A 25,386-nucleotide genomic window follows, 5' to 3' on the forward strand; every position below is an offset into this window, starting at 1 on the left:
GCACAAAAAATAGTCTGCATCACGCGTGTTTCGGCTGTTTTATACTCGGGAACCGCATTAAAGAAGAATAGTGTCATTCACCCAAAAATGGCATTCCCTTCCCTGTGTTGCGAATACTGGTTTTATGCCAGAGTTGATAGATCCCCACCAAACCTCTGTTAAAGTAATACCAAAGTAGTAATACCAAGTAATACCAAATCTTAACCGGACCACCACAAATGAATTTGTCTCTCGAATTTAAGGATCTGACGTTTATTGTATTATTTAAAGCGGCTGCAGCAAATAAAATACACTGACTTACACTTTCCTGTCATATCTAATCCATTGCAGCCGTGAGCACAGCATCCACAATCGCGCTTGATCCAGTTTTATAAATACTATCTCTAACAGCAAAATTACACCTAAGCAGAAGAAATACCTATACAGTTTTGGAATAATTTAATAATATAGATCAGTACCTGCAGCCAATGAACCAACTCCGAGAGCGATAAAAGCGCCCTGCAGCATTCGTAGATTAAGCGGACTGATAACCGTGCTGTCATAGCTTTCGGTTCGACTGTAAGCCTCACTGTTTTTCGCCTGCACGCTGCCCTTGTATATTCTCGTGGCTTCTACCTCCTGGTACTGCTTTGCGTATTCGGCAGCGGTCATCTTATCTAGGATTCCGCTCTCAAACAACTGCATCAAGCTACAAAAATGTTTAAGATGCTGTTTTTTAAAACAATAATTTAGTGGACTAATATTAACTATATAATTAGATATAACTTCCCCGTTCTTATATTCTGTATGGCGTATTCGTATCCCAAGTTATTTGTAAAAAAAAAAACTTAATTATAATGTATAATGTTGTGGTATAATTGCTGACTGGTTGGATCTCTTGCTAGTTTTGTACCACTCTAATTTCAGAGCACTATTTTATTTACTATCTACAATATGTGCCTCAATTTTTGGAATTATTAAAAGTGTTTATCGCAGAAGATAACACAAGCATTCCACTTATTTATTACGGTTTTAGCATGAAAACAGATCTCTTTACTATGAAAATATGTGTTATTTGAGGTAAACAATAACGAGCATCCTTATTGTTCATGGCCGTGCGATTAGATGGCTTACCATTTAAATTTTTGGAAAAATCACTTTACAATCCTGCTTTCCTGCGGAGCTTTTTAAATGAGAGCGCACGTAAGATATGATTTAAACCATCATACTCCCCACAATTACTCCCCCGATTACGTTACGTAAATTTGGTGGGTTACGTAATAGCCGCGCGAACTAACTAGTTCACTACAATGGATAATGGGCCCTAATATTAAACGGCGAGGAGAGATTGACGAATGAAATGACGAAATAGATGAAGATATCTACGAGTAATCGTCCAGTGTGAAGTAGGATGATGAAGATCCTAAGAGTAAGGGATAAGATATAATCAAAATTCTTTACATTCACATTGGGTACCGATTTTGAAGGGTAGGTCCACCACCAAAGTGCATTGCGTTGTGTCTTGCAATGGATCTTTTGATGGGACCGGAGGATCCCCCAGTTGACAAGTTACAATTGGGAGAGTTTGATGCTTCCGTTTTGAAGGAAATAAGCAAGCGAACAAGAAATGTTATCTGTGCGATTAAGAAAAGAGCTGTGCTGCTGCTCAGAAGAGAAGAAGAGGAGGAAATATAAAGGCTAGAAGGTTGAGATTCAGTATACAGATTCTAGAGACAAAGACGAAGTGCAAGTTTGTTGAGCCATGTTGCCACGCCCACTCCAAAGCCCACAAACCGCACAAAACTGCCACTCCCACACTTTTGAACCATTTTTCAAAATTTTTTCATAATTTTATTAGCTATGTAAATTTTTTATCGATTTAAAAAAATGTTTGCCATGCCAATTAAAATTTTCACATTATTACAAGACACTTTTTTAATTGCTTATCTTTGGTTTGAAACTGTTCACGATCTCGTCCCGATTCAGAGTAATCTTCTAAATCTTAATCATAATCCACTCAACCTCGGCCAGAAGCTTTTCTTTAGGATTTTCTTGAACTTTGAAATATGTTTAAGATAACAGCTTCTGCAATTATTTCACAGCATTGTGAAATTCAAATTTGCTGACTTGTGTTTACTTTAGGTTTGGTTATTTATCGGGTGGCTAAGTGTTGGCGACAAAAACGGACAAAGGGAATGCTGCTGAGATTAAAGTTTGAAATTTGTTTATCAACTGGGGCAGAGTTCTATATTTACGGGTTAGATAAATTGCCCACTCTAACGCCCTTAAACCGTACAAAACTGCCACGCCCACAAATTTGAATCATTTTTCGAATTTTTTTTCATAATTTTATTAGTATTGTAAATTTCAATTGATTTGCCAAAAAACGTTTTGCCACGCCCACTCAAACGCCCTTAAGACGCCGAACCGGTCACGCCCATTTTCTCATAAATGATGAAATTTCGCGTTCGCATTCACACTGGCTGAATTACGGGTCGGGGAACTCGATATATTCTCATATTCTCTCTTGTTTGTGGAATATGCCAGCACCCTTTTTGGTGATTCTGAGTTTTTCTCGGTTTCGAGAGTTCAAGCGACATTCTTTCATGGACTTTCTACGCATAAGGATCCCTGACCCGTTGGAACTATTAAGATGATTTAAAAAGGATAGATATGGAAATTTATGGGGAACTGTGATGGAAACTTTCCTAATACCCTACATTGCACTCTAGGGTAGCCAAATAGTTTGTGTTGCGTGTGTTGTCCAATGTGTTTATTCACTGTGCACTTTTGGTCTGGCGGTCACGAGTTAAAAGAATAGGGCCAAGAAAAAATTCTTAATCTCTCAAGAAATTTTGCAAGACCGTACCCGTGAGCTTAAAAAAAACCATTCGAATTGAGGGATAAGTCCGATAATTTAGAGCTGGGCTTACTAAGTGGTGAATGTTACAAAAAACTTAATCCGAACCCATATGTAATATCGGAGATTTAAAGCTAGAAAGGCGTATACTTTAAGGGTTAAATTCATATTGGATAAATATATTTGATAATTATAGTAGATATAGTTTAAATCAAGCGTTCTACACCTAGTTCTGATTTTAGGAACCGATCAACATCATTCTCAAAGAAGTCTACTGATCTGTGCAGGCTTCAAACCGTTGTGACTTCCGGTATTTCCCCGCTGAGCCCTGCAAACTCCATCCTCGCTCCCACACTTATGGATTGTGTGAATTATGTTATGTTCCTACAATTTCGTTCTGCGAGGTGACTTCTTTATAACGCCCATCTGCACATAAATACTAGTGAGTACGATCCATCGCAGCCTGCAACCTGCCAGGTCTTCGCTAGTAAAACCAGCAGTGGCGCCGATGTCCATCGTGGTCTTGGTGGCCTTCATTCCTTCTATGAGCAATGGCGGAAAGTTGAGGAGCAGCAATTTGCGAACCCTGCTTGCCCATTTGAGGCTGTTCGAAAAACGTTCCTTTTGGGTGTCCAGCTTTTCGAATTCGTCGGCCAACGTCATCAGGGCAAGAAGAAGATCTAGCATATTCTGGAGGCTTGCTTCAGAAGATTGCCACGCCCATTTAAACGCTCCCAATTTTCCCCTAGATTGTTTAGCACAATTTTTTTTTGATAAAAACCAGAGAGAATGATATAGTAGAGTTTGGCAACTATCAGATACCTGTAACTCAACTAATGAAAGTGCGAACGCGAAATTGTATTATTTTTCTAGCATATCGATAGATATAAGAAATAAAATGAGAATAAATTTAAAAATTGTTTGAAGGTGTAGGCGCGACAGTTTTGGGCGGTTTGTGGGCGTGTGTGCCGAAAAGTTTTTTGCAAATCCATAAAAATTTACCAAACTAATAAAAACTAATTAGTTCCTGAGATCGAGGCGGACGAACGGACATGTCCAGATCGATTCGGCTATTGATCCTGATCAGAAATATATATACTTTATTTGGTCGGAAAAGCTTTATTTTACCTGTTACATACTTTTCAACCAATATGGTATACCCTTTAAATCTACGAGTAACGGGTATAAAAACTTTGACACATTTCACAAGCCGCGGATATCTTGCAGAACAAGCTTGTTCATGCATTACAAGACGATAACGATACAGCACTAAGTGATGACGGGTTGAAAAAACTTCGACTAGATGCAAAGCAAAACGATAATATAATGCCAAAAATAAGCCACCGACTATGTATGTATATGTCATTATATAATTTTTGTGGGACATGAGCCTGCCGCCACTATTAATAAAAAGTATGTTCATTGTTGAATAAGATTTCGATCGGCATTAACGCGCCACGCCTAAAAACCATGACACACATAGCATCCTCTTCAAAAAAAAAAAAACATAAAAAATGTTTGAAAATTTAAATATTAAAAAAAAATGTCTTTTACGTACATATGTATATACGAAGGTTGAAGACAAAAAATGTTATTCTTCCTAGCGCAAACAATGTCGGACATTTAGTGTCCTCCTACTTACAAAGAAAGCAACTGTAGAGGAGAGATCCCTGGTCAGTTCCAAATGTATCAAATTGCTGTGAGGCAAATAAAAGCACAAACATTGAACTGCAAAGGAGCGTTATTGCGCGCTTCAGACTTGTGGCTTTCGATATGATCTTTGGATAGTTCCGCCATACTGTGGTCAAAAGCGAAAACGTTGTGCACAATTTCCAAAGTTGGGATGCTCACAACACTTAACTCTTAGAAATGAAATGAAAAAATGGACAAAGTAAAAAAACTGAAGAAAAGAGCAAAGACAAAATTATCAACATTTAAAACGAAGTCTTCACAGCTGAATCCCATACACCTCTTATTCCGATTGGAAATTTTGATATTCCAAGATAATTTTTCCCCAGATGATATTGGGTATAAATGTCAAAGGAAAGGAACAATTCCAGGTCGCAACCTTTTTAAATATAATAGTTGCAATAATGATGAAATTGATTTTAGTGCTGTCAGATTGCCGCTCACAGTCCTCTGTTGAATTTTGTCGCCAGTGATATAAAAACACGAAAACATTAAAAGTGTTAAAAAAAAATATTTGTCTCATAAAAAATTTTCGGATGAAGGAGAAACTCGAATTAAACCAGAGCGCGGCATTTAACAAAACCATAAAAAATTTAAATAATAGTCAGGGCATACATTTTTAAATAATATTTTATAAGATCATAATGCAACGAATTTGGCCAAACCTCTATATATGTAAATTCGTACGCACACATATACACCAGTGCATTCCGCTTTAAGATTTGTACGCCAGCGGAGAGAAAGGAATTTTGCAAGACCAACGTATAGCAGTTACGCATATTGTGTTTCTAATGTCTTTGCCACATTCCTGTCACACGGAGCTACGCTGGTATAGAGTTCGCCTGTTCATACCTGTTGACACACCCATCCATCGGAGGTGATTTTTGGGACATCATGCCGCTGAGTGGCCGGTGGCCCACCTGTTGTTCCACACCTTTCGACGGTGACATGGCGTAAGGTGGTTTGATCATTCCACCGGGTCCTATTCGTGGCAATCCTGGAGATGGGACGCAGCCGTGGGATGCCTGTTGCCGCTGTGGTTGTGGCTATTGGTGCTGATGGGCCGGCATGCCGGCCATCATATTCTGCTGGCCTGGTTCCTAGGAGCTTATTCCGTAGTCCTACGCTCTTCGGTAAGACACTGGCATCCTGCCCCTGACCCTGAAGTATTTAGAATTTCGTGTTGGTCGGTGGACCAATGTTGATTTCCTCAAACTCAAGTTCTACGAGCTCATTGAGAATTTTTCTAAATGTTTGTTGAAGCACTTGGATCAGCTCCAACCTTACATGAAGAACGAAGTCGTTAAAGGAAACTAACGCAAAACTTGACAAAGAATCCGCTAATCGTCCCACTTGATTATAAATTGTAGTTACCTAGCGCTTTAAAAATGGCACCCTGTTTGCATCAGCAGTAACATTTCCAGAATTCTCAGCAGTCATGACAAAAGCAACAACAACTAGCTATTTTGAGAAATGAAAAACGTTTCAAATCACATAAGAGATTTGATGATTTTAAACGATAATTTGTTGGTTTTAGCGAGCGAGAATTTGCTTCGATGCGTATATGCGTAGGTAACGAAAGCGAATGATAATGAGCGCCTTAATTGCAGCGCGCAAATCAGAACGCTAACCCAAAGGTATAGTGCGCGAGTCCAAGAGAAAGCTTGATAGGAGAGAGCTTAGATAACGAAAGATAATGTCACAGCCGTCACAGTTGGCAAACGAATAATAAATTTAGGAATTGCTAGCGGCTGCGTGATCCGACAATATTACTTCTTTGAATTTTATTTTAAATTTGAGTTTTTTTTTGTTATTTGAAAGCGGAAAAGGTGGAAGCAGAATTTTTAACAGATTTTGGCGGTTTTAGGGCGTTACAGTGGGAGTGGCAAATTTGCTAATTTGCAATAGAAATCTACAAGACTAACAAAAATGTGAAAAAATATCAACACGTTTTTCAAAAATGTGGGCGTGGCAGTTTCGTGCGGTTTTTGGGCGTTAGAGTGGGGCGTGGCAACATGGGTCAACAAACTTGCGCTGCGTCCTTTTCTCTAGAATCTGTATACTGAATCTCAGCCTTCTACCTTTTATGGTTCCTGAGATCTCGACATTCATACGGAGACGGAGACAGACGGACATGGCCAGATCGACTCGGCTATTGATCCTAAAGAAGAATATATGTACATGTTAACTTTATATGGTCGGAAACGATTTCTTCTGCCTGTTACTTATTTTCAACTAGTATCGGGTATAAAAAAATAGTGACATTCTTTTGGATACCATTGAGTCTTGGGATAGTGTTGGCCGTTCTTCAATTTAGATAGCGTATAATGCAAAAAGCCGTACGATTTTCGTTACGATGGAGAAAAATATAATCACTTTACGACGACGTTATTATGAAATACTTTCAGATATATTATTTGAAATTCATTTACTTACACATTATTGAGGCTACCTAGAAAGGGACATCCGATTTGAACAGCCACAGCCGAATAACGAGTGTAAAGTTTTTGACTGAGCTGAAAGTTGTTTGATCCGTATTGCTGAACGTTGAAAAACAGTGTTTCACGCCCTCCGAGTACTGCCTTGTCCTCGCCGCCCTCTGCAATTAGTTTAATTCCCGCTTCCACAGAGTCAATAAAAAATCCTTGAGGGTCATTGATCACCTGCTGCCTCATCAGAGCATAAAGCTGACGAAACAGTTCTGTCCCATTCTCCAACATCTCCAATGAACTGCTTTCCTTCTCCACATATAGCCGGTAACCGTCATGAATCATCGCTGCTTGCAGGCGCTGAAGAGTATTGATTGGTGGCTCGCGAGCTGGACGTGCAAATTGGCTGGTCAGTTGAGCTGAATATACATCGGCCAAAACATAGGTCGCTGCTATCCAATACACTATGGTCAAAAACTTGGCTCGGTATCCGTTATGTAGTTCATTGCATGCTGTAAAAATCAAAACATGTTTAAAAGTCATTTAAAGTTTGAATACGTTCTTCTTAGCTGATACTCCCAAAATATTACGAAAAATTTGTTCAAATATTCTAGTCGAGTTCAGCAGTTTTTAAATTGATTAATTTTTAACATTCCTGTGCATAATATCTATCTTTATCTTTTATGCTATTCTATTCTATATTCTATTTATATAATATAATATTCTAGTTATTCTAGTGTCTTTGGTCCAGTAATCAAAGTCCAAGATATTTATTTTTTCTCCACAAGCTGTCCTGGAAGCCAGAAAGCCAAAGCTTTCCTTTGGGCCAAGATTCAGAATAGACTAAGCCAGGGTACTAAGGTGCTTCGTGACGGACCATAAATGAAACTTTGTTCAACGATTTATTTCTTGGTGCTCCGGCCATTCAAAAAGATCTACAGTATATCATCGCCGCAGATGTCACTAAAATGACCGCAAATGCCCCCAAATGCAGTTTTGAATATCAAGTAACAAGTAAACTTATGGAAAAAACTATAAAAGTGGCAATTACAGTGTCTTTAACGCGGCTGATCGCAGGTCCTCACGTCGAATACCTTGTATTTTCGGTCGAGGAGAAATTAATCTGGAGAAACCAGACCACTATAGTCATTACTATCTTGATTTGCGTAAAGGGGACCAAATTCTGGTTCGCTTTCACAGTCGGGTTGGAGGTGTTATGGCATGGTAATGGTTTCCGTAAAAACATGGATTCAATGCGAAAATGTTAAAGTTCTGGAATGGCCACCATACTCCCAGGACCTTAATACAACAGAAAACGTGTGGGTATGGTTGGGTGGGAAGGTATACGAGGGTGGTAAACAATATACCACTCAAGAGGAATCGATCACCGGAATAAAACTCGGTTGGTCTACGATTACTTTGGATTATCTACAAAAAATATATGATTCACATCCCAGACGAATGTGTGAAGTCCTTGGAAACAAAGGAGGATCAACTCATTATTAATTCTCTATAAAAATATTCTAATTAAAATATTTAAGTTTTAATCATCTAATTTTTTTTCGAAATGAATCGAAAAAACTTAAATTATCTGATGACGCAATTTTGACTTACCCATTTATTGATTGTTTTTCTTTTTTATTGAAATAAAAATCTATAGACAACAAACTGCATCCTATATACACTTTTTATTTATAGAGATGTTCAACTTTTGAGGGAAAAAAATTTCCATAGCTCTCGCTCGAACCGTTTTCCAAATATCTCATATCCAAAATTTTTGCTCAGGGGGCGCTAACCTACATCAGTTTAACAACATATTCTGCATCTAGATACCGCTTGAGAACAAACTTAAATTAGAGGGCTAAGAGTTAAGAACAATAATGTTAAGATTAGAACAATAAATCCCAATATTTAAGCTACACCTGTAAGCTTGCCGTATGTTAAATTTGTAAAATTATTTCGACTGAGTATATTATATATTGTAGATGGCAAAGAAACTGTCAAAATATTAATTTTAAAAAATTAAATGTTCTGACTCGGAACACACCTGTTTTTAAAATTACGGATAACGCATCCTTTCCTACGTGGCTGATGGATTCAAAGCGGAGTACTTAGGAATGTAGGTGAACCTGGATGTATAAATGCAAAAAGCTTTTGTATATGTGTAGTGTCGTGGTGGAATTCACAAGAGTTGAAATTCACGAGATCTGTTGGGAAATAGCGATCATACCGAGGTGCAAACGATTCTGGTTGTGCGTACATAGGAAGGAAAACTGTCAACGGAAAGGAACGATCATTTTTGGAGAAGATGGTTAAGATAGCGGAGCTCAAGGCAGTAGTTGCGTTTCTGCTAAGAGACAGGAACTTGGGAGTTGCAGGCTTCAGAGCAGAACTATTGCAGAGACTAGTGGAACAAGTGAGTTCTGAAAAAGTGGACTTGCCAGAAGCAGTTTGAATTATGAGCCAACACGAGGAATCATTCGCAGCCAGGCGGTTGCGATTTCACAACTACAACAGTAGATGACAAATATGTTAGCGCAGTTTGTCAGCAATATGCCAACAGCTAATCGGCAGCAGCAAAGGAAGATGAGATTGATATAGACGAGTTTGTCAAACGTAACCCAGGAGATCAAGCGCCGATCAGCCATGGTAAATAAGCGTCGGTTAAGAGTATTGCGAATACCTTACTTATAACCCCGGAGATGAGAATTTGATCGCCGTAAATCAGTTGATCGCCGTTGTCAACAAAGTCGTAGATGCGTATTAAAGCTACGAAAAATGTGTAATTTTTGCAATGTATACGCAAAGCTGAAGGGTCCTTTCAAAGTGTGGCTTGATTCTTGGCAGATTTTACACACAACATGAAACAGTTTTACAGCAGCAATCCGATAGAAATTCGGACCAGAGCCTGACGAGGTATAAATCCATTGTAAATGCAACCAGAAGATCGAAGGAAACCGTAAAGGAGTATTGTTTCCGTATGTCTACAGGTATACAGCACAGAGAGTTGCAAAACAATACTGCAGCCATTAATTTTTCGTCGATGAAGGAGTTTCGCGACGCTACCGAGTCATATTTTATAAACAGAGGGAGGCACAATACAAATAAGGAGTTTTTACCCAAACTCAATACTTTTGAGGTAAGGCTAAAAAATTATATGAACCAATCAAAGCCAAGAGAAGCTAGGTTTCTTGCCACCGATGAAATATGCCAAGCCGCACAGGTGATGCGTTTGGGCACATCCAATCAGGATAAGCTGTTCACACGGATGATCTACATCAACGATAACGGCTATAACGCTTTCATTGATACTGGAAGGTATAATTCGCAAATCAGTATAATCAGTAAAATTCGCAAATCGATTGCGGACGAGATCGACAGGAGTGCCTCATAAAAATAGTAGGCATATGTGGAGGTTCACGTATCCTTACCGAAGCTATGGTTGTGCGTTTTGAAATCGCGGAAAAAATGGTTACAGCCAAAGTTTTGTTGTTTGGGACAAGATGTCATTACATGTGCTGAGTTTGGAAATTCGAGCCAAGCGAGATAGAAGTCAAGTAAACCGTTTAAAAACCGTGTTCATTTTCAGAAAGAATACGAACGGAACAAAGTATGTAGTTTTCTAGACAAGTTTACGGACGTATTTTCCACAGAATTGGTAAGCATCGGCAAGACGAATGCGATTGTATGCGAATAATTAAAATTATGGAAATATGGGGCCACAACTTCCAATTATAACATACTGATTTTAAAGGATGGGCAAACGAAAAAATGCATTTTTAAAGGGTGGGCAAACGTTAAAAATGAATTTTAAAGGATGGGCAAACGAAATTATTAAGTTTTAAGAGGTGGGCAATCGAAATTATTCAGTTTTAAGAGTTGGCAAACGAAAAAAACTAATTTTAAAGGGTGGGCAAATGAAAAAAATTATTTTTAAAGGGTGGGCAAATGTTTTTTAATGGAAAATCTTATTTTAAAGAGGTGGGCTAACGAAATTGGTTGTATTTTAAGTGTGGGCAATCGAAAAAAATTTTGTTTAAGGTTTTTTTAAGGGTGGGCAAACGATAAAAACTAAAAATAATGGTTGGGCAAACGTTCTTTGTTGATAATATTTGGTTTTAAGAGGTGGGCAAAGGATTACCCTCTGATTCGATCGGGGTAAACTTAAAAGCCTTATATTTTCTAAAGTATAAACTTTTTCAAAATTCTAATGGGTGGGCAAACGATGTAATTGCGATAAAAAAAATTTTGAAAAAAGTGAAATTTTTGATTTTCATAAATTTTCGAACTTTTTCGAAAATTCATATCTCAAAAACTGGACGTGGTTCCAGCTTTCAAATTTCAAAAATTCGATTTTTCCGAACCCAGCTTCTTTGAGCTCCACGGATGGATTGTTTGAGTATAAACGTCTTCCGTTCCGTCCACATACTGCATTCATCAGACAGATTGCAGAGTTACAGAAGCGTGTAAAGAAAGGTGACATGATGCATTACATCGACGATGCCGATAGCCAAACTTTTGATGAGATGTATGAAAAACTAGAGAATACTCTGCAAGTTTTGCGAGATGGAGGATTGACTTTGATTCTAGAGAAATGTGAGTTGTTGTTATTATTTTTTTTTCGCACGGGTCCCACGCCCGCACTTCTCGCCCAACCGACCGAGGGGCGCTACCGTGTGTCGTACGGCTCGATTCGCGAAAAGATAGACGCGATATAGAAAAAAAAAACATAAACGCGATGTACTTAAAATCACGCGTGATGACTGATGCCGAATTAGAGAAGCTCCGAGATGACGCTGCGACCACTGTGAACGACCACATCTCAGTTTTCTAGAAGAGATACGATGCCACTCGTTCTGTTCAACGGATTGATCGGATTGCTCCGAATCTTTTTTAGCTACAAATCTTAGCAACATTTGAGGTATTTGCTGCGATCGACAGCTGATCAGCTGTGAAGTCCTGTTGATCACTTGCCAGAGGCTGCGGGGCGCTTCCCTTTCAGCTTTCTGGCGCTGTGGAGATTCATATAATAGGTTAAGGCTATTAAACTGCGAGTCTGCAGTTAAATGCGGAAAAGAAACGACGATGAAAACTGTCTATAACTGCGCCAAATAACTGCTGATCAGATCTTTCAATCCACCTTTAGTCTGGCCCATAGGGAGTTTGTTGTAATTTATAATTTATATTTCCTTTCTTAATAAATAAATAAATAGTCAAGTTTATGTTTGAGTTTTATGATTTATATTTTAAGTTATTTCAACTGCAACACCAGCACCACGACCTACTCACAGCAAAAAACGTACAAGAAGGAAAGAAGGAATAAAAAGAGTGGTATTCTCTTACAATATGTTTTATGGCATAAAAGGTGTGGCCATTCATATCAAATATAAAGTAGTGTTGTTTAACGTTATTTTTGTAGGTTGAATAGTATATTCCAACACGCCCCCTCAAAAATAACGTCTATAATTAAAAACATAACAATAATATTCATTAGTAACTATCAAATGTGGGTGGTGTGCATTCTGGGAAGTGTTAACTGATCCAGCATTTGCTGCGAGGATACGGGGAAAACCCAGAAAAACCCGATCAGATCATTGTAACAAAATATGTTTACAGGAATTTAAATTTGAAAAATATATATAAAAATTTCATTCAGCATTCGATTGGTCGTCTTGCAGCAAACCCAATTTGTCTCGTAACTCCACAAATCTCGCAGCAGGCAACGGTTTTGTAAATATGTCAGCCAGTTGATTCTCTGTAGGAATATACTCAAGACAAATCACATTATTCTGAACTTGCTCTCTGGCAAAATGATATTTAATATCAATATGTTTAGCTCGTTTATGACATGAGGGGTTGTTTGCTATGCTAATACAGCCTTGATTGTCTTCGTAAATTTTAATGGGGTTTTCTAGTTTAATGTTAATACTAGTTAATAAAAATTTAAGCCATAGAGCTTCTCTCACGGCTTCAAATAGGGCCATATACTCAGCTTCAGTTGATGAGGCTGCTACTGAGTTCTGTCTCTTTGTATTCCAACAAATGAGATTAAAATCAAACATTTTGAATAAATACCCTGTTGTACTTTTTCTATCAATTTCACTACCAGCCCAATCAGAATCCACATAACCAATAATTTTATTTTCAAATGCCAAGTTCTTTTTAAAAATCAATTTCATATCGATAGTGCCCTTCAAATATCTAAGAACTCTTTTTAAGTTCTGCCATAATTCGGAGTTATTTTTGCTACTATATCTGCTCAAGATATTTACTGCAGTAGTTAAATCTGGGCGTGTACAAAGCATTATGTACATTAAACATCCTATGAGGCTACGGCATGGGGTATTGCAGTCTTCATCTGAATTAAGTAATTCATAATTTATTTTACTAGGTAAAGGAGTACTAACTGCATTACAATTTTCCATGTTAAATTTACTTAAAATTTTTTTAACATATGCAGATTGGCTTAAATAGATTTTATCTTCCTGCATCTCTATCCTAATTCCAATAAAATGTTTTATTTCATTTAGGTCAGTCATCCTAAACTTTTCCATTAAATACCTTTTGAAGTTATTCATTCTTGTCATATCTCCTGTAGCTATAACCACATCATCTACATATAATAATACATATATGTTTTCATTGATGTTACCTTTGTCTAAAATATATATACAGCGATCAACTGAAGAGTTTACAAACTCACACTCTTTCAATGCTTGCTCAAATACTTCAAACCAGCATCTAGCCGCTTGCTTGAGTCCGTAAATTGCCTTATTCAATTTACACACATTGTCACTATTACACGATATACCTTGAGGAAGTCTCATATAAATTTCCTCTTTTAACGTGCCATTTAAGAAAGCTGTTTTTACATCCATTTGATGGACTTTCAAGTTATACTGTATTACTAATGACAATATAAATCGGAAACTTGAAATTCTAGCTACAGGAGCAAATGTCTCTTCATAGTCTATTTGGTATTTTTGAGTGAATCCTCGTGCAACCAATCTAGCTTTGTATCTAATTGGATTTCCAAGTTCATTATATTTAACAGAAAATACCCATCTGCTATCTACAATATTTTTGTTTTCAGGCCTTTTTGTAATTGTCCAAGTATTATTAATTTTATGAGCATTTAACTCTGTATTGATGGCTTCTTCCCAAGAAGATTTATCATCCCTATATTGAATTTCATCAAATGAATTTGGGACATCGTTAAATATAGTGTGAGCATTTAGAACAACTTTATTTAGACTATTATCCTCTTCATTATAGGATATCTGAGGCTTAGTCTTTAATCTCTCACTTCTTCTATTAATAATTTCTATGCCATCATTTTTAGTTGGATTATCAATTCCAATTTCTTTTAAGTGCTCTGCTGTTTCGCTTTCCCTACTCTCATTCGGGTTGCCTGATCCCTTACTTTCATTCAGGTGATCATCTCGCTTTCTTTTCTTACTCTCATTCAGAAAATATTTATTACTTTCCTTACTATCTTTCAGGAATTGTATGTTGTCGCATTCCTTACTCTCATTCGGGAATTCTGTTTGTATTATTTTCCTACTGTCATTCGGAAAATTTTTATTTTCACTTTCCTTACTATCTTTCAGGAATTGTATGTTGTCGCATTCCTTACTCTCATTCGGGAACTCTGTTTGTATTATTTTCCTACTGTCATTCGGAAAATTTTTATTTTCACTTTCCTTACTATCTTTCAGGAACACTGTTTCAAATTTAACAGCTCTAGAATTAACCATATTGGTTTCATCGACAACAACATCTCTTGCGACAATAAATTTTTCATTTACAGCATCCCACAACTTAAAACCATTGGGTTCATAGCCCACAAAAATACTTTTAAATGATTTATCATCAAACTTTCCTTGTTTGTTTTTAATATGCACATAAACAGTTGCACCAAACACTCTCAAATGTTTTAAGTATGGCTTCTTATTGTGCCACATCTCATATGGGGTCTTTGAACTATCAACAAGTGCTCTGCTAGGAATTCTGTTGATTAAATAAGTAGCAGTTAATACTGCTTCGCCCCAAAAGCTTTTATCTAGCTTTGCACCACTAACCATGGTTCGAGCTTTTTCCGTAATGGTTCTTATCATTCTCTCAGAAACACCATTTAACTGAGGTGTATGTGGCACTGTTAAGTGATAAGAAATTCCTTTCTTAACACAAAATTGTCTCATCTCATTTGACAAGTATTCTCTACCATTGTCAATGTATAAGTACACAACCTTTAAATTAAAATGAGCTTCACTCTTGGCTACAAAATCTTGAAACATGCTAAACACATCAGATTTATATTTAATTAAATAAGTTACACAATAATGTGTAAACTGATCAACAAAGATCACAAAATAATTTTTATCATCTAAAGTAACTGGAGTAATAGGCCCACAGACATCTGAGTGTACTACAAAAAGTGGTCTTTTAATATGGGTCTTATCTTTCAATTGTTTAAAAGGAAGTCTTGCCTGTTTACCATTTAGACAGGGTTCACAAATTTCACATGATAACTCTAAGTTGTTTAGAAGACTTTGATCACTAAACATATTCTTTCGTTTTATTTCTAATAATTTGCCATCGCTTATATGGCCAAACCTCTCATGCCATAAACGAAAATTATTTTTATGCTTAGCATTTATAGAATATGCTTGAAAATTGATCACAGGTACATTGTTTAACATACCTGAATTTTTGACAACCATTAACCCATTTTTCGAAATGGTTACACCGCTTTTGTCAAATTCGATCGACATTCCTGCCTCTTGGAGACGCTTTACGGACATCAAATTACCAGCAGCTTCCTTACAAAAGAGTACATCCTCCAGTGTAATCTCATGGTCATTCCGTAGTCGGACAATACCACGCTTAGTGGCATAAATAAATTCGCCTTGCTTGGCCACTGCAATCTTAAGTGGAGGCACAACCTCCACACTGTCGGTATACAGCGACTCATCATTTATAAGATGGTCACTAGCACCAGAATCAAGGACAAACCCGCAGTTGTCCATCACTGAAGTATTATTCACTTCTTTTACCATAAACGCAATGCCGTGTGATGTTGCAGTTTGAACTTGTTTTTCATTTTCTTTATTTTTATTATTTAATATTCTTTTATAATGGAAACAATCTTTTTTAATGTGGCCTTCTCTGCCACAGTGGTGACACTTGACTTTATACTTTGAATTTCCCTTGAATATTTTCTTTGGTTTAGTTACCCGATTTTTAAACAAATTATTTTTATAAGTGTTATTATTGTTGTGCACGATCGCGTTCATAACTTTCTTGCTTGTATCGTTGTGGTCATTTTTAATTTTAATTTCTTGATCCAGCAATCTATTTTTCACAAACGCCAATGTCAAATTTTCTTCAGATAATGTCTCTATCGCTGTAATAATTCCATCGTAACACGAAGGCAATGTGATCAGTAGATGAGAAATTTTATCCATCTCTTCTATTTTTGCACCAGCTGCCAACAATTCACTTATAAGTTCGTCAAAAATATGAAAATGGCTTAATAGTGACATCTCACTCGATAGCTTCAGAGAAAGCAAACGTTTTCGCAGCGCCAGTTGCGACGCCAAACTTTTTCGTTCATAAACGGCGTCCAAATTCTCAAGAATCTGACGCGCCGTAATGTCGCTTGTTGCGAAATTTAAAAACGAGTCGCTTAGGTACTCTATTATTGTACTTTTTGCACAACGCTCTGCCTTTTTCCAGGAGTCATCTACCTCGTTAGGCATTAAACCATCAACTACTTTAAGCACATCTTGCTCGGCTAAAAGAGCCCTAATTCTAAATTTCCAAATCGCGTACTTCTCGCCATCAAACGGCTTAATATTACGTTTAGCCTTGTCCATTTTTCACTCAAATTCTGAGAAGGAAATAATTTCACAAGAATGTGAAAAAAAAGCTATTTCACAAGAATGTGAAAAAATGCTATTTCACAATTTATTTTCACAATCTTTAATTCACAATTTAATTGTTTATTAGGCATGGACTGGGCCCATAACCTGTTGTAATTTATAATTTATATTTCCTTTCTTAATAAATAAATAAATAGTCAAGTTTATGTTTGAGTTTTATGATTTATATTTTAAGTTATTTCAACTGCAACACCAGCACCACGACCTACTCACAGCAAAAAACGTACAAGAAGGAAAGAAGGAATAAAAAGAGTGGTATTCTCTTACAATATGTTTTATGGCATAAAAGGTGTGGCCATTCATATCAAATATAAAGTAGTGTTGTTTAACGTTATTTTTGTAGGTTGAATAGTATATTCCAACAGAGTTTCATCTCGTTCGCAAGTTGAGAGAGTTGGCCCCTAAGTGTCGTCACTGGTTCGGCCGCTAAAACACTCAGTGTGCACCATTTTGTCACATAGCCAACAAGTCATTTTTGGCTAGTCGGGCTTTATAACCAGGCGGCAATTATTTTAAAAGCATACGATTTAGTATCCTAAATTTCTCAATTCGAACCACTGTACAAAGACACAAATCAAAACTTGCAAGAGAGCTGTTCAAAGTACCGAAAGAGAACAGTTTGCACGCTTAGACTTTAAATTTTGTGTTGGATGTCAAGAGAGTGGGTGCCCAGTGCAGTTTATGTGCATAAAAAAACAACACAAAACAGCATTGCGAACAACGCAAGAAAGATAGAGTAAACAAGACACAAAGACAGAAAGACAAAAGAATTTGTTAATTTGTTTAAGCTCGCGCATAAATCAAAACAAAATTCACTCGCTAAGTGAACGGAGTTTTAATAATTATGTTAAAAAAATAGAATTATAATAAACCTCAGCTGGTTTTACAAACCCAAAAGTAAATTCGATTTGAAGCTAGACGATGCGACGGGTTCGGTTTGGTACCGCCAGTTGTCTGGCGTCTCGATCTGACCACATAGTTAGATCTACAATGATTTAAGATTAGGAGTATGTGGTTTCTAGTGAATCTGCTTGGCTACCTTACCACCTAACTAACCAAGTCGGGACTATCACATTCACCACGAATAAGCCTACATATGAAGGCTGTTGCAAGCATCGTTCTACGGTTGGCTAGGGAGATTAAATTAATTAAAATTAGTCTACTGGAATACGAAGGTAACATAAGGCTTGCATCCCTACTTGGGCGCCGCAAGGCGAACAGTAAGAAGGCTCTATGGTCCGAGTTAACTACGGCTTGAGGACTCCAAATACGCGATCAATACTCAACAATCGGACGGACCACCGAAATGAATAAGGTTTCGGCCGTGTCAGGATCATCAAATTCTTTTGACCACCTTTTTATAAAACCAAACACACCACTGGCCACTTGACAATAGTCGAAATATGGCCTGAAAATGTTTGTTTTGAGTCCAGAAGAACACCAAGATTATCAACCCGTGTTTTTCTGTCCAATGAGCACATCTTTGGGTGCTATTGGGTATAATTGATCTACAAAAGTGCTGCAAATAATTTGTGATAACATTTTCAAAAAGCTTAGGGACAGCCGACAATTAATAGAACAGTTAGAGTAGAGACTTGCACAAGGCTTCCGCACAGAATCTAAGAATCATCTATGGGGGTAAGAAGGTTTGGGGCCGCCGTCTATATTCGGTTCCCAGAACTAAAATTGGGGCAGAACAAGAATTCTTCGGGTCAAGAATATCGGATTCAAAGAGGCAACAGAGCTGATTGTCAGTTCCATGGGAATGGCGGTGGGACTTAGAGAGAGAGAGAGAGAGATGGCTTCGGCCGGCATCCGAAGGCCAAGATTGTTTTCTTCCATTTCTGACGAAGCAGTGAGACGGAAAAGTTTTTTTTGGTTGGCCATCGAAACGAGAAAAAAATTAAATTATCATCGAGGCGCTGGATTCGGAATAAAGGGTAAGCGAGTGCCGGGGCAAATTCTGGTTAGATATCTCTAAAACATAATCTAAATATAATGGGTCAACTGGGTCTTGCAAGCGAACAAAGTTGAAGTCGTTTGGACTGACGCATTGGATCACCAATAGAAGTCCTGGTGGGACACCAAGACAGGGGGCCTTGAAGCCTGCATTTGTGAGGGTCGCCGTTGGTTTTTTAACATTTAAGAAGGAAAGTGGAACAAGCGAGAATTTTCTTTTCGTAAGTGGCATGTCTCCGTGTTATTTAGTTTTTTTTATTATAAACTATTTGTTTGCATAAGCCTTGAATTCCACAGGAAGATCACCCGGAAGCAAAAGTGGGTAAGTGAATTTATTTACTGATTTATTTAATAATAAAAAAAGGCATGCGATAAAGAAGTGAAATTAAATTCACATAATCGCGGTCCTGGCGCCACGGTGACGAAGGCGCCGCAATATTTTTATCGCCTAATTATTGGTGGAATCAGTGGTGGAATTGTTTTTCAAAAGGCAGAATTTTTCTTTGCAATTTAATTTGTCTTTGGAATTTACAGATTGATACCGCTTATTTCTTTGTTTCTTTTTGGTCCGTTTAATTTTTGGCTGCTGGCCGTGCACTCGCACATACATATGTCCGAAAGAAATGTATGTTTATATTTAATTGATTTTTGAACGGTCAAAATTGTCTTTCCACTCTAGAAGTATTTTATCTAAATTAAGTATTTATTTTATGGGAAATCGAAAGCTGTAAATTGAAATGATTTAACTTGTTTGCCTATGACTAGGAGGTATTCCCTGTGAGCCGCGGTTAGCGACCAAAGGGGCCATTCGGGATGACAACTGTTTGTGGTTTTTTGTAAAGAATGGCCAAGGTAGGGCATTACGCAACCACATTAGTAGAATGAAATTAGGTTGAGATTCCAGGACAAGACAACCACCCCAGCTGGACCTTCGCGTGTGCGTCCTGGAATATCTCACAACACCACCCTAGCCTTATGAATCGTTACAAACACAGGCAGGGACTCCGTTGGGACTTGGCGAATAGACACGCTGAAGATCGTAAAGCAGTGTGATATCGTTTAGTGTGGGGCAAAATATTAGATATCAACCACAGTTAAGACTTCACCTCCCTGTCTGGAGGGATGATCATATATGTATATTATCTTACTTATATTACATTAATATATATATCTGTGTCAAGGCACGATTGTGCTTGAGATCATCAGCGAAAGCCGAGGCAACAAAGAGTAGCTGTAAATTACTGTACAATGACTCGCTGCTGTTCTCAATCATTGTTAGTGCAAAATATTAACTTCGACTTTGATACCGCTTAGGCGTATGGCTGTTCGGAATAAGGTAACGCAAAATTTTGAAAAAATACCCAAAAGTTTTTTTTAAATGTGGCCGCGGCAGATTTTGGTGGTTTTAGGGCGTTAAAGTGGGACTGGCAAAAAGTTTCTTGGCCAATGGATAGAAATTTTATAGGACTAACAAAAATATGAAAAAAATATCAAGACATTTTTTAAAAGGCGGGCGTGAAAGTTTTGTTCGGTTTGCGGGCGTTTGAGTGGGCGTGGCAACATAGGTCATCAAACTTGCGCTGCGTCTATGTTTCGAGAATTTGTATGGTGAATCTTAACCCTCTAGCTTTTATAGTTACTGGGATCTCGAGGTTCATACGGACAGACGGACATGGCCAGATCGACTCGGCTAATGATCCTGACCAAGGATTTACTTAATATGGTCGGAAACGCTTCATTCTGCCTGCTAAATACTTTTCAACGAACTTAGTAAAAAAAAAAAAAAAGGATGTTAAGTGGAGGTTTCGTACGTGGCTAATCCCGGCTAATATTGTATCATGAGGCGCAACTGCATCAGAACTCAACACAGCTTCGTGGTTCTTGGGACCAGAAGCAGGCCTAGCCAATGTCGTCGGCATTGATACGGACGCCGTCGAATCAGAACAGAAAACTATGCCGAAAACTATGTTCTTCTTCGCATACGTCTTACTTTTCGCCCGATTTACACACTGGCCCAATAATCTTGGCACACTTTTGTGACCTGAAGAGCTTGGACGAGTATCATTTTGCATTATTTGGAATGTGCAGCACCAACAAATAAATACAAACCAATTACAAGTAACTTTAAAATCATATATTCATTTCTTGTTAGGTCGTCAGGATATTTGCTTATCCGTGAGATTGGAGAACGCTAGATATTACTAAACAGTAAATCACATTTCTCATAGATATACGCTCGTTATTTGCATTTACGGAATTGCATTGCTGGACCATCCTAGAATTCTGAATTAGAAACGCCAGAGATCTAGGTCTTCGAATCGTACACAATCGTATACAAAACAATAATTGGATTTTTAACCTGTTGAACGACTGATCCACAACAACCCATTCAAAGGTGCGATATTGACTTTTGTGGACCAATCAGAACATCGTAAGACAGGGTCGTCCTAGAAAGTGGCATTTAAATGTGTTTATTTGATTGATAACCAAATAAATTTACATCAAAGCGGTTTCAAATGCGTAGGCCAAAGCATTTGCCGCAGCGCTGAAGACAGTGCTTATGCGTTCGCCGCCCACAGACATCTACTGTGACAACGGAAATAAATTTCTTTGGAGAATCACCTGGGGAACAATTCTACTCTAGAGACTATCGCGACGTATTAGTTTTATCTTCATAGAAATCCTTACTTTGGAGGCCTCTGGGAAGCGGCGGAAGTGACTTTACGAAACCTGACAGCGTCAGGCGCGAAAACAAAACTGAGGAAGTCTTTAGGATACAATTTAATATCCTCACCAATAAACTACATACAGTAGACTGAAAATACAAAAACCTACCCCTTTAAGTGGTTACAACATTAGTTAAACCACGAATGAGGATCTCTAATGGCTAGCTAGTGAAAACTTTGTAATCATATGATACATTATATGATATATCAAATTAAAGCAGATAACAAATTTAAAGGAGACCTACTTTATCTGCCTTTCTTTATAGACAAAGTTAACGAACTGGACATTACCCTACAACTGTGAATGCAACGCAAAAAACGGGAAAAAAATTAGAAATTTAAAAATTGTTCAAAACTGTGGGCAAGACCGGTTTGGTCGTTTTGTAGGTGAAAACAGGGTCGTTTGGTATACAGATAAAAATTGGCAAGACAAACAATAAAACGAAAATAAACAAAAAATTTACCAGTCAAAATATTTGTCAAATATGATATTTTAACAACTCTTAACTTAAAACAAAAGAGAATGCTTAGGTCGACTTTCCAGAATATCAGATAAGGAGGGCGTGGGCACATTTTTTCCGGTATACCAAGGAAAATACAACGAGGAAAAATCACATTAAAAAAAGTTTTAAATATGTGGGTGTTGCAGTTTTAGGGCGGTAGAATAGAATACATACTTTTCAACGAATCTAGTACAATAATATGAAACAGAAAGCTAGGTAAGAAATCCATTTTGAAATACAGGACCTTTAGAACAAAAAGACAAAAAGCACTTGCACTTATAGGGGATCATTAATCTGTAAAGCGCGAATGAATATTTAAAAAAAAAGATATAAATTCTATCTCGTCAATACAGGAAAACTGATAATTCTGCTTTTATAATTAAAAGCAATAGTGAAGTTGACGAAAATACCACTGACGAGAAAATAACAAATAAGTTCTATTCCCATAACTTCAGAAAACGGTTATTTACTTCTGAACACAGTGAAATACCTCTTAGCTGTCAACATCATATGATGAAAATATATCAAAAGAATATCACATATCAAAAATATTATGATGATGATGATGACAAAAAATAATTAAAAGATTAAAATAATAAAAAATTCTATTATAAAATAATATTCTTAAAACACAAAGAAGGAGATGCCTTATGCATTAATAGATATTAACGGAAGTGATAAGTAGATAATAAGATAATAAATTGTGTAGGTCCCATTCAGCATATTTTAACAATTAATAATTTTAATTATTTTCAATTTCAAAGTTAACCTTTCAGTGGCGATTATGAACAATCACAAACTCTTCAGAGCGTCATTTGTAGTTTTCATATGTTGAATTGCCATCTCTTTTCTGGTGGTAAAGTAGCGTTAATGTACCAGAATTTACTTGCATTTTACTCACTACAATTTATAAAAACGAATACATCTTCATTTTGTGCTAAACCAATTTATCCACTGTGACAACCCCTCATTACCAAAAAGATACATTCTCGTTTGGTGCCATGTTGATCGCTAGTTCTACAAGTTTAGACTTTCTAGTGTTGTAGTTTGCCATTTTAGGTACAAACCTTTAGGTACTCGTTAATCGTTGGGTAAAAGAGTATACTATATTCGTTGAAAAGAATGCAGCAGGTAAAAAGATGCGTTTTTGACCGTAAAATATCCCAAAACGTGTTGGACACGCGCACTTAAGCGCCTTTTGAAATAATTAACATTTTTTCATTTTCGGAATTTCTTGCTCACACACCCACTGTGTGACGGGAACTGTAACTGATAGATCGGAATAAAAGCTGATAGATTAATTAAATTGATTACCTAAAAATATTACCTTACAAATAATTGCTACTTACATTGTTTTAAAAACAGACGTAAAGTGAACCATATGCACTTCTGAAAAAGTTGATGGGGCATCTGGTGGGCAGACAGCACAGTTCTGGGTTTGAGCTTTAATAAGCGTGGGGTTATCTCTTTTAAGTACGTCATATGGATATATAATTCTCCGAGATGTTCAACATCTGAGTTCGCCCATCGTCGACGCCAAATATAAGGCAGGGCAATAATGCCATAAAAAATAGGGCCGGAGAAAATTATCGTAAGGATTAGATGGGGCCAGATGTCTTGCTTAAACGGGCGCATAATCGCCAGGGCCTCATTAAGGCGTCTGGGAGCGTGTGTAGCAAACGCTCCTGAATCAGCCAGTGTGAAAAAAGAGAACTCGATGGCCTTCCGCCGTTCCCAGCTTAGACCGACATCTCCCAAAAAAAAGTCAGCTTGCTGCTGAGCCATAATATCTAAATTTAACTGTTTAAGAAAAGGTTAAAGACCACTTACTCCACTTTGCAGCAATCCAATGCCCCCTGTGAAACTGTCGTTCGAATCCTTGCCATCTTCTGACCTCATTGAGCCCTGGGTTCGACCGGGTGCTTCGATATACTTAAACCGAAAGTTCATATGCTTAGATAGCAGCATGAGTAGGCGGTGATCGCGGCCACCAGTGACCCGAACCTTTCTCTTCTCTATGCTGTCTAGGCTGTTAAACTCCTCGTCCTCTTCGAAGCTGTTATTGCAATACGTTACCCAAAACCACGGCGGAGACTGCAATCAAATATAGCATAGATTAGGACCTGCATTGGTGTTTCAAGCCACAAAGCGTTACATGAAATACGGGCACCCGAAAGGTACGACCTTTAAAGTTGGCGTACACGGATAATGCAGTCGGGAGGAGGGGAATTCGTTGCAGACCAAGGTTATCGCCGTCGTACCAATTAACCAACTGTAGCTGACTGTCGCTACAGGGTCTAGCCTGGTTGTAGTAAATGCGGAAGGCCTTCTTGCGAGGACGAGTTACGACTACCACTCGAAGCGGCTCTCTAAAACGAATTACACGGGAGCTGGGTGGCCAGCGTGCTCCCCAATAGAAAATAAATAGGCTTAAGCGATGTCCGAGATGTCGATCGTGGAGGCTATTCAACAGCTGGTTGGGCTCGTCCAAAATCAGGCTGATGCACTCGTTTGCACCTTGAAGGTTTTCCTCAATGTGTTGAAAAAAGAGCTCCGTCTGGCTGAATACCACCGACTTGTAGTTACTGCGATGAAGACGCTGCAGAAAATCGTCAAGATAAACGTTGCGCTCTTTCTGGCAAACTCCATCAGATAGAGCGAGGCTTGGTAGCGCCAATATGGCAAGAGAAGATTGTTGCAAGCCTCTTACAATTTGGGTGAGCGCTAGGAGCCAAAGGCTATGAAAACTTTTTGCTTAGAAAAAATGAGTATACCTTGTGTACAAACCTATTGCAGTGTCTGACTCATCGTTACCAATAAAAGTCAGCCTTGTGCTGTTTAGCAATCCCAAAAGGTAGGGCAGCAGGCCCAATGCCAGAAACTTATGCATCTTGAATCATCGGACCAGGGCTATGCTCCTTTTTTATATACTCCTTTTGACAATTATTTGGTGTCCAATTATGGCATCAACTTCTATATATCAAATGTCAAACGTCTCAAAGGAGCATTTCGATGTACGGTACTGACAACTCGGACAGCTTGAAAAGCTATTAAGAGTGCACATGGCTAAAAATCGATTTTATTTTAGACTGTAAGAAAGCGGGTTAAAATAAAACTATTGTTAATAGCACTAAGTTTCGTACTTTTTTTTACTAGTTTTGCTTACAAAAATTAAGTAAGAATAACAAAATACAATCGTCTAAAATTAAAGATTTATAATTTTTCAATACTGAAATTTATAATTATAACCTTTGGACATACATAGTGACGTGCCCAAACCTGCCAATTCAATCATTT

General features: G+C 37.7%; 1 protein-coding gene across 3 annotated transcripts, besides 13 other annotated features; it reads right to left on the reverse strand.

Moving 5' to 3' along the window:
• Nucleotides 1–239: 239 nt before the first annotated feature.
• Ir40a (Ionotropic receptor 40a) lies at nt 240–25,090 on the reverse strand. 3 transcript variants are annotated; one of them, NM_136296.4, is made up of 7 exons: nt 24,877–25,090; nt 24,245–24,813; nt 23,920–24,183; nt 23,439–23,862; nt 6,965–7,469; nt 459–688; nt 240–401 (listed from the first exon to the last, which is right to left on the reverse strand). In NM_136296.4, exons 1-7 carry the CDS (start codon nt 24,977–24,979, stop codon nt 298–300), a joined length of 2,199 nt encoding a protein of 732 aa, NP_610140.4. In that variant the 5' UTR covers nt 24,980–25,090; the 3' UTR covers nt 240–297. The 3 variants fall into 3 exon arrangements, with proteins under 3 accessions (NP_610140.4, NP_001286132.1, NP_001260687.1); NM_001299203.1 differs by lacking the exons at nt 23,439–23,862; nt 23,920–24,183; nt 24,245–24,813; nt 24,877–25,090 and adding an exon at nt 9,005–9,267; NM_001273758.2 differs by lacking the exons at nt 23,439–23,862; nt 23,920–24,183; nt 24,245–24,813; nt 24,877–25,090 and adding an exon at nt 8,572–8,903.
• Nucleotides 1,664–1,876: a mobile genetic element.
• Nucleotides 2,248–2,513: a mobile genetic element.
• Nucleotides 3,366–3,446: a mobile genetic element.
• Nucleotides 3,622–4,029: a mobile genetic element.
• Nucleotides 4,481–4,603: a mobile genetic element.
• Nucleotides 5,279–5,328: a mobile genetic element.
• Nucleotides 6,381–6,778: a mobile genetic element.
• Nucleotides 10,704–11,337: a mobile genetic element.
• Nucleotides 11,572–20,204: a mobile genetic element.
• Nucleotides 11,819–17,803: a mobile genetic element.
• Nucleotides 12,122–17,265: a mobile genetic element.
• Nucleotides 20,205–20,634: a mobile genetic element.
• Nucleotides 23,192–23,245: a mobile genetic element.
• Nucleotides 25,091–25,386: the final 296 nt, after the last annotated feature.

The sequence above is a fragment of the Drosophila melanogaster genome, chromosome 2L, assembly GCF_000001215.4.
Source record: "Drosophila melanogaster chromosome 2L".
In the NCBI taxonomy this organism is placed as follows: Eukaryota; Metazoa; Arthropoda; class Insecta; order Diptera; family Drosophilidae; genus Drosophila; species Drosophila melanogaster.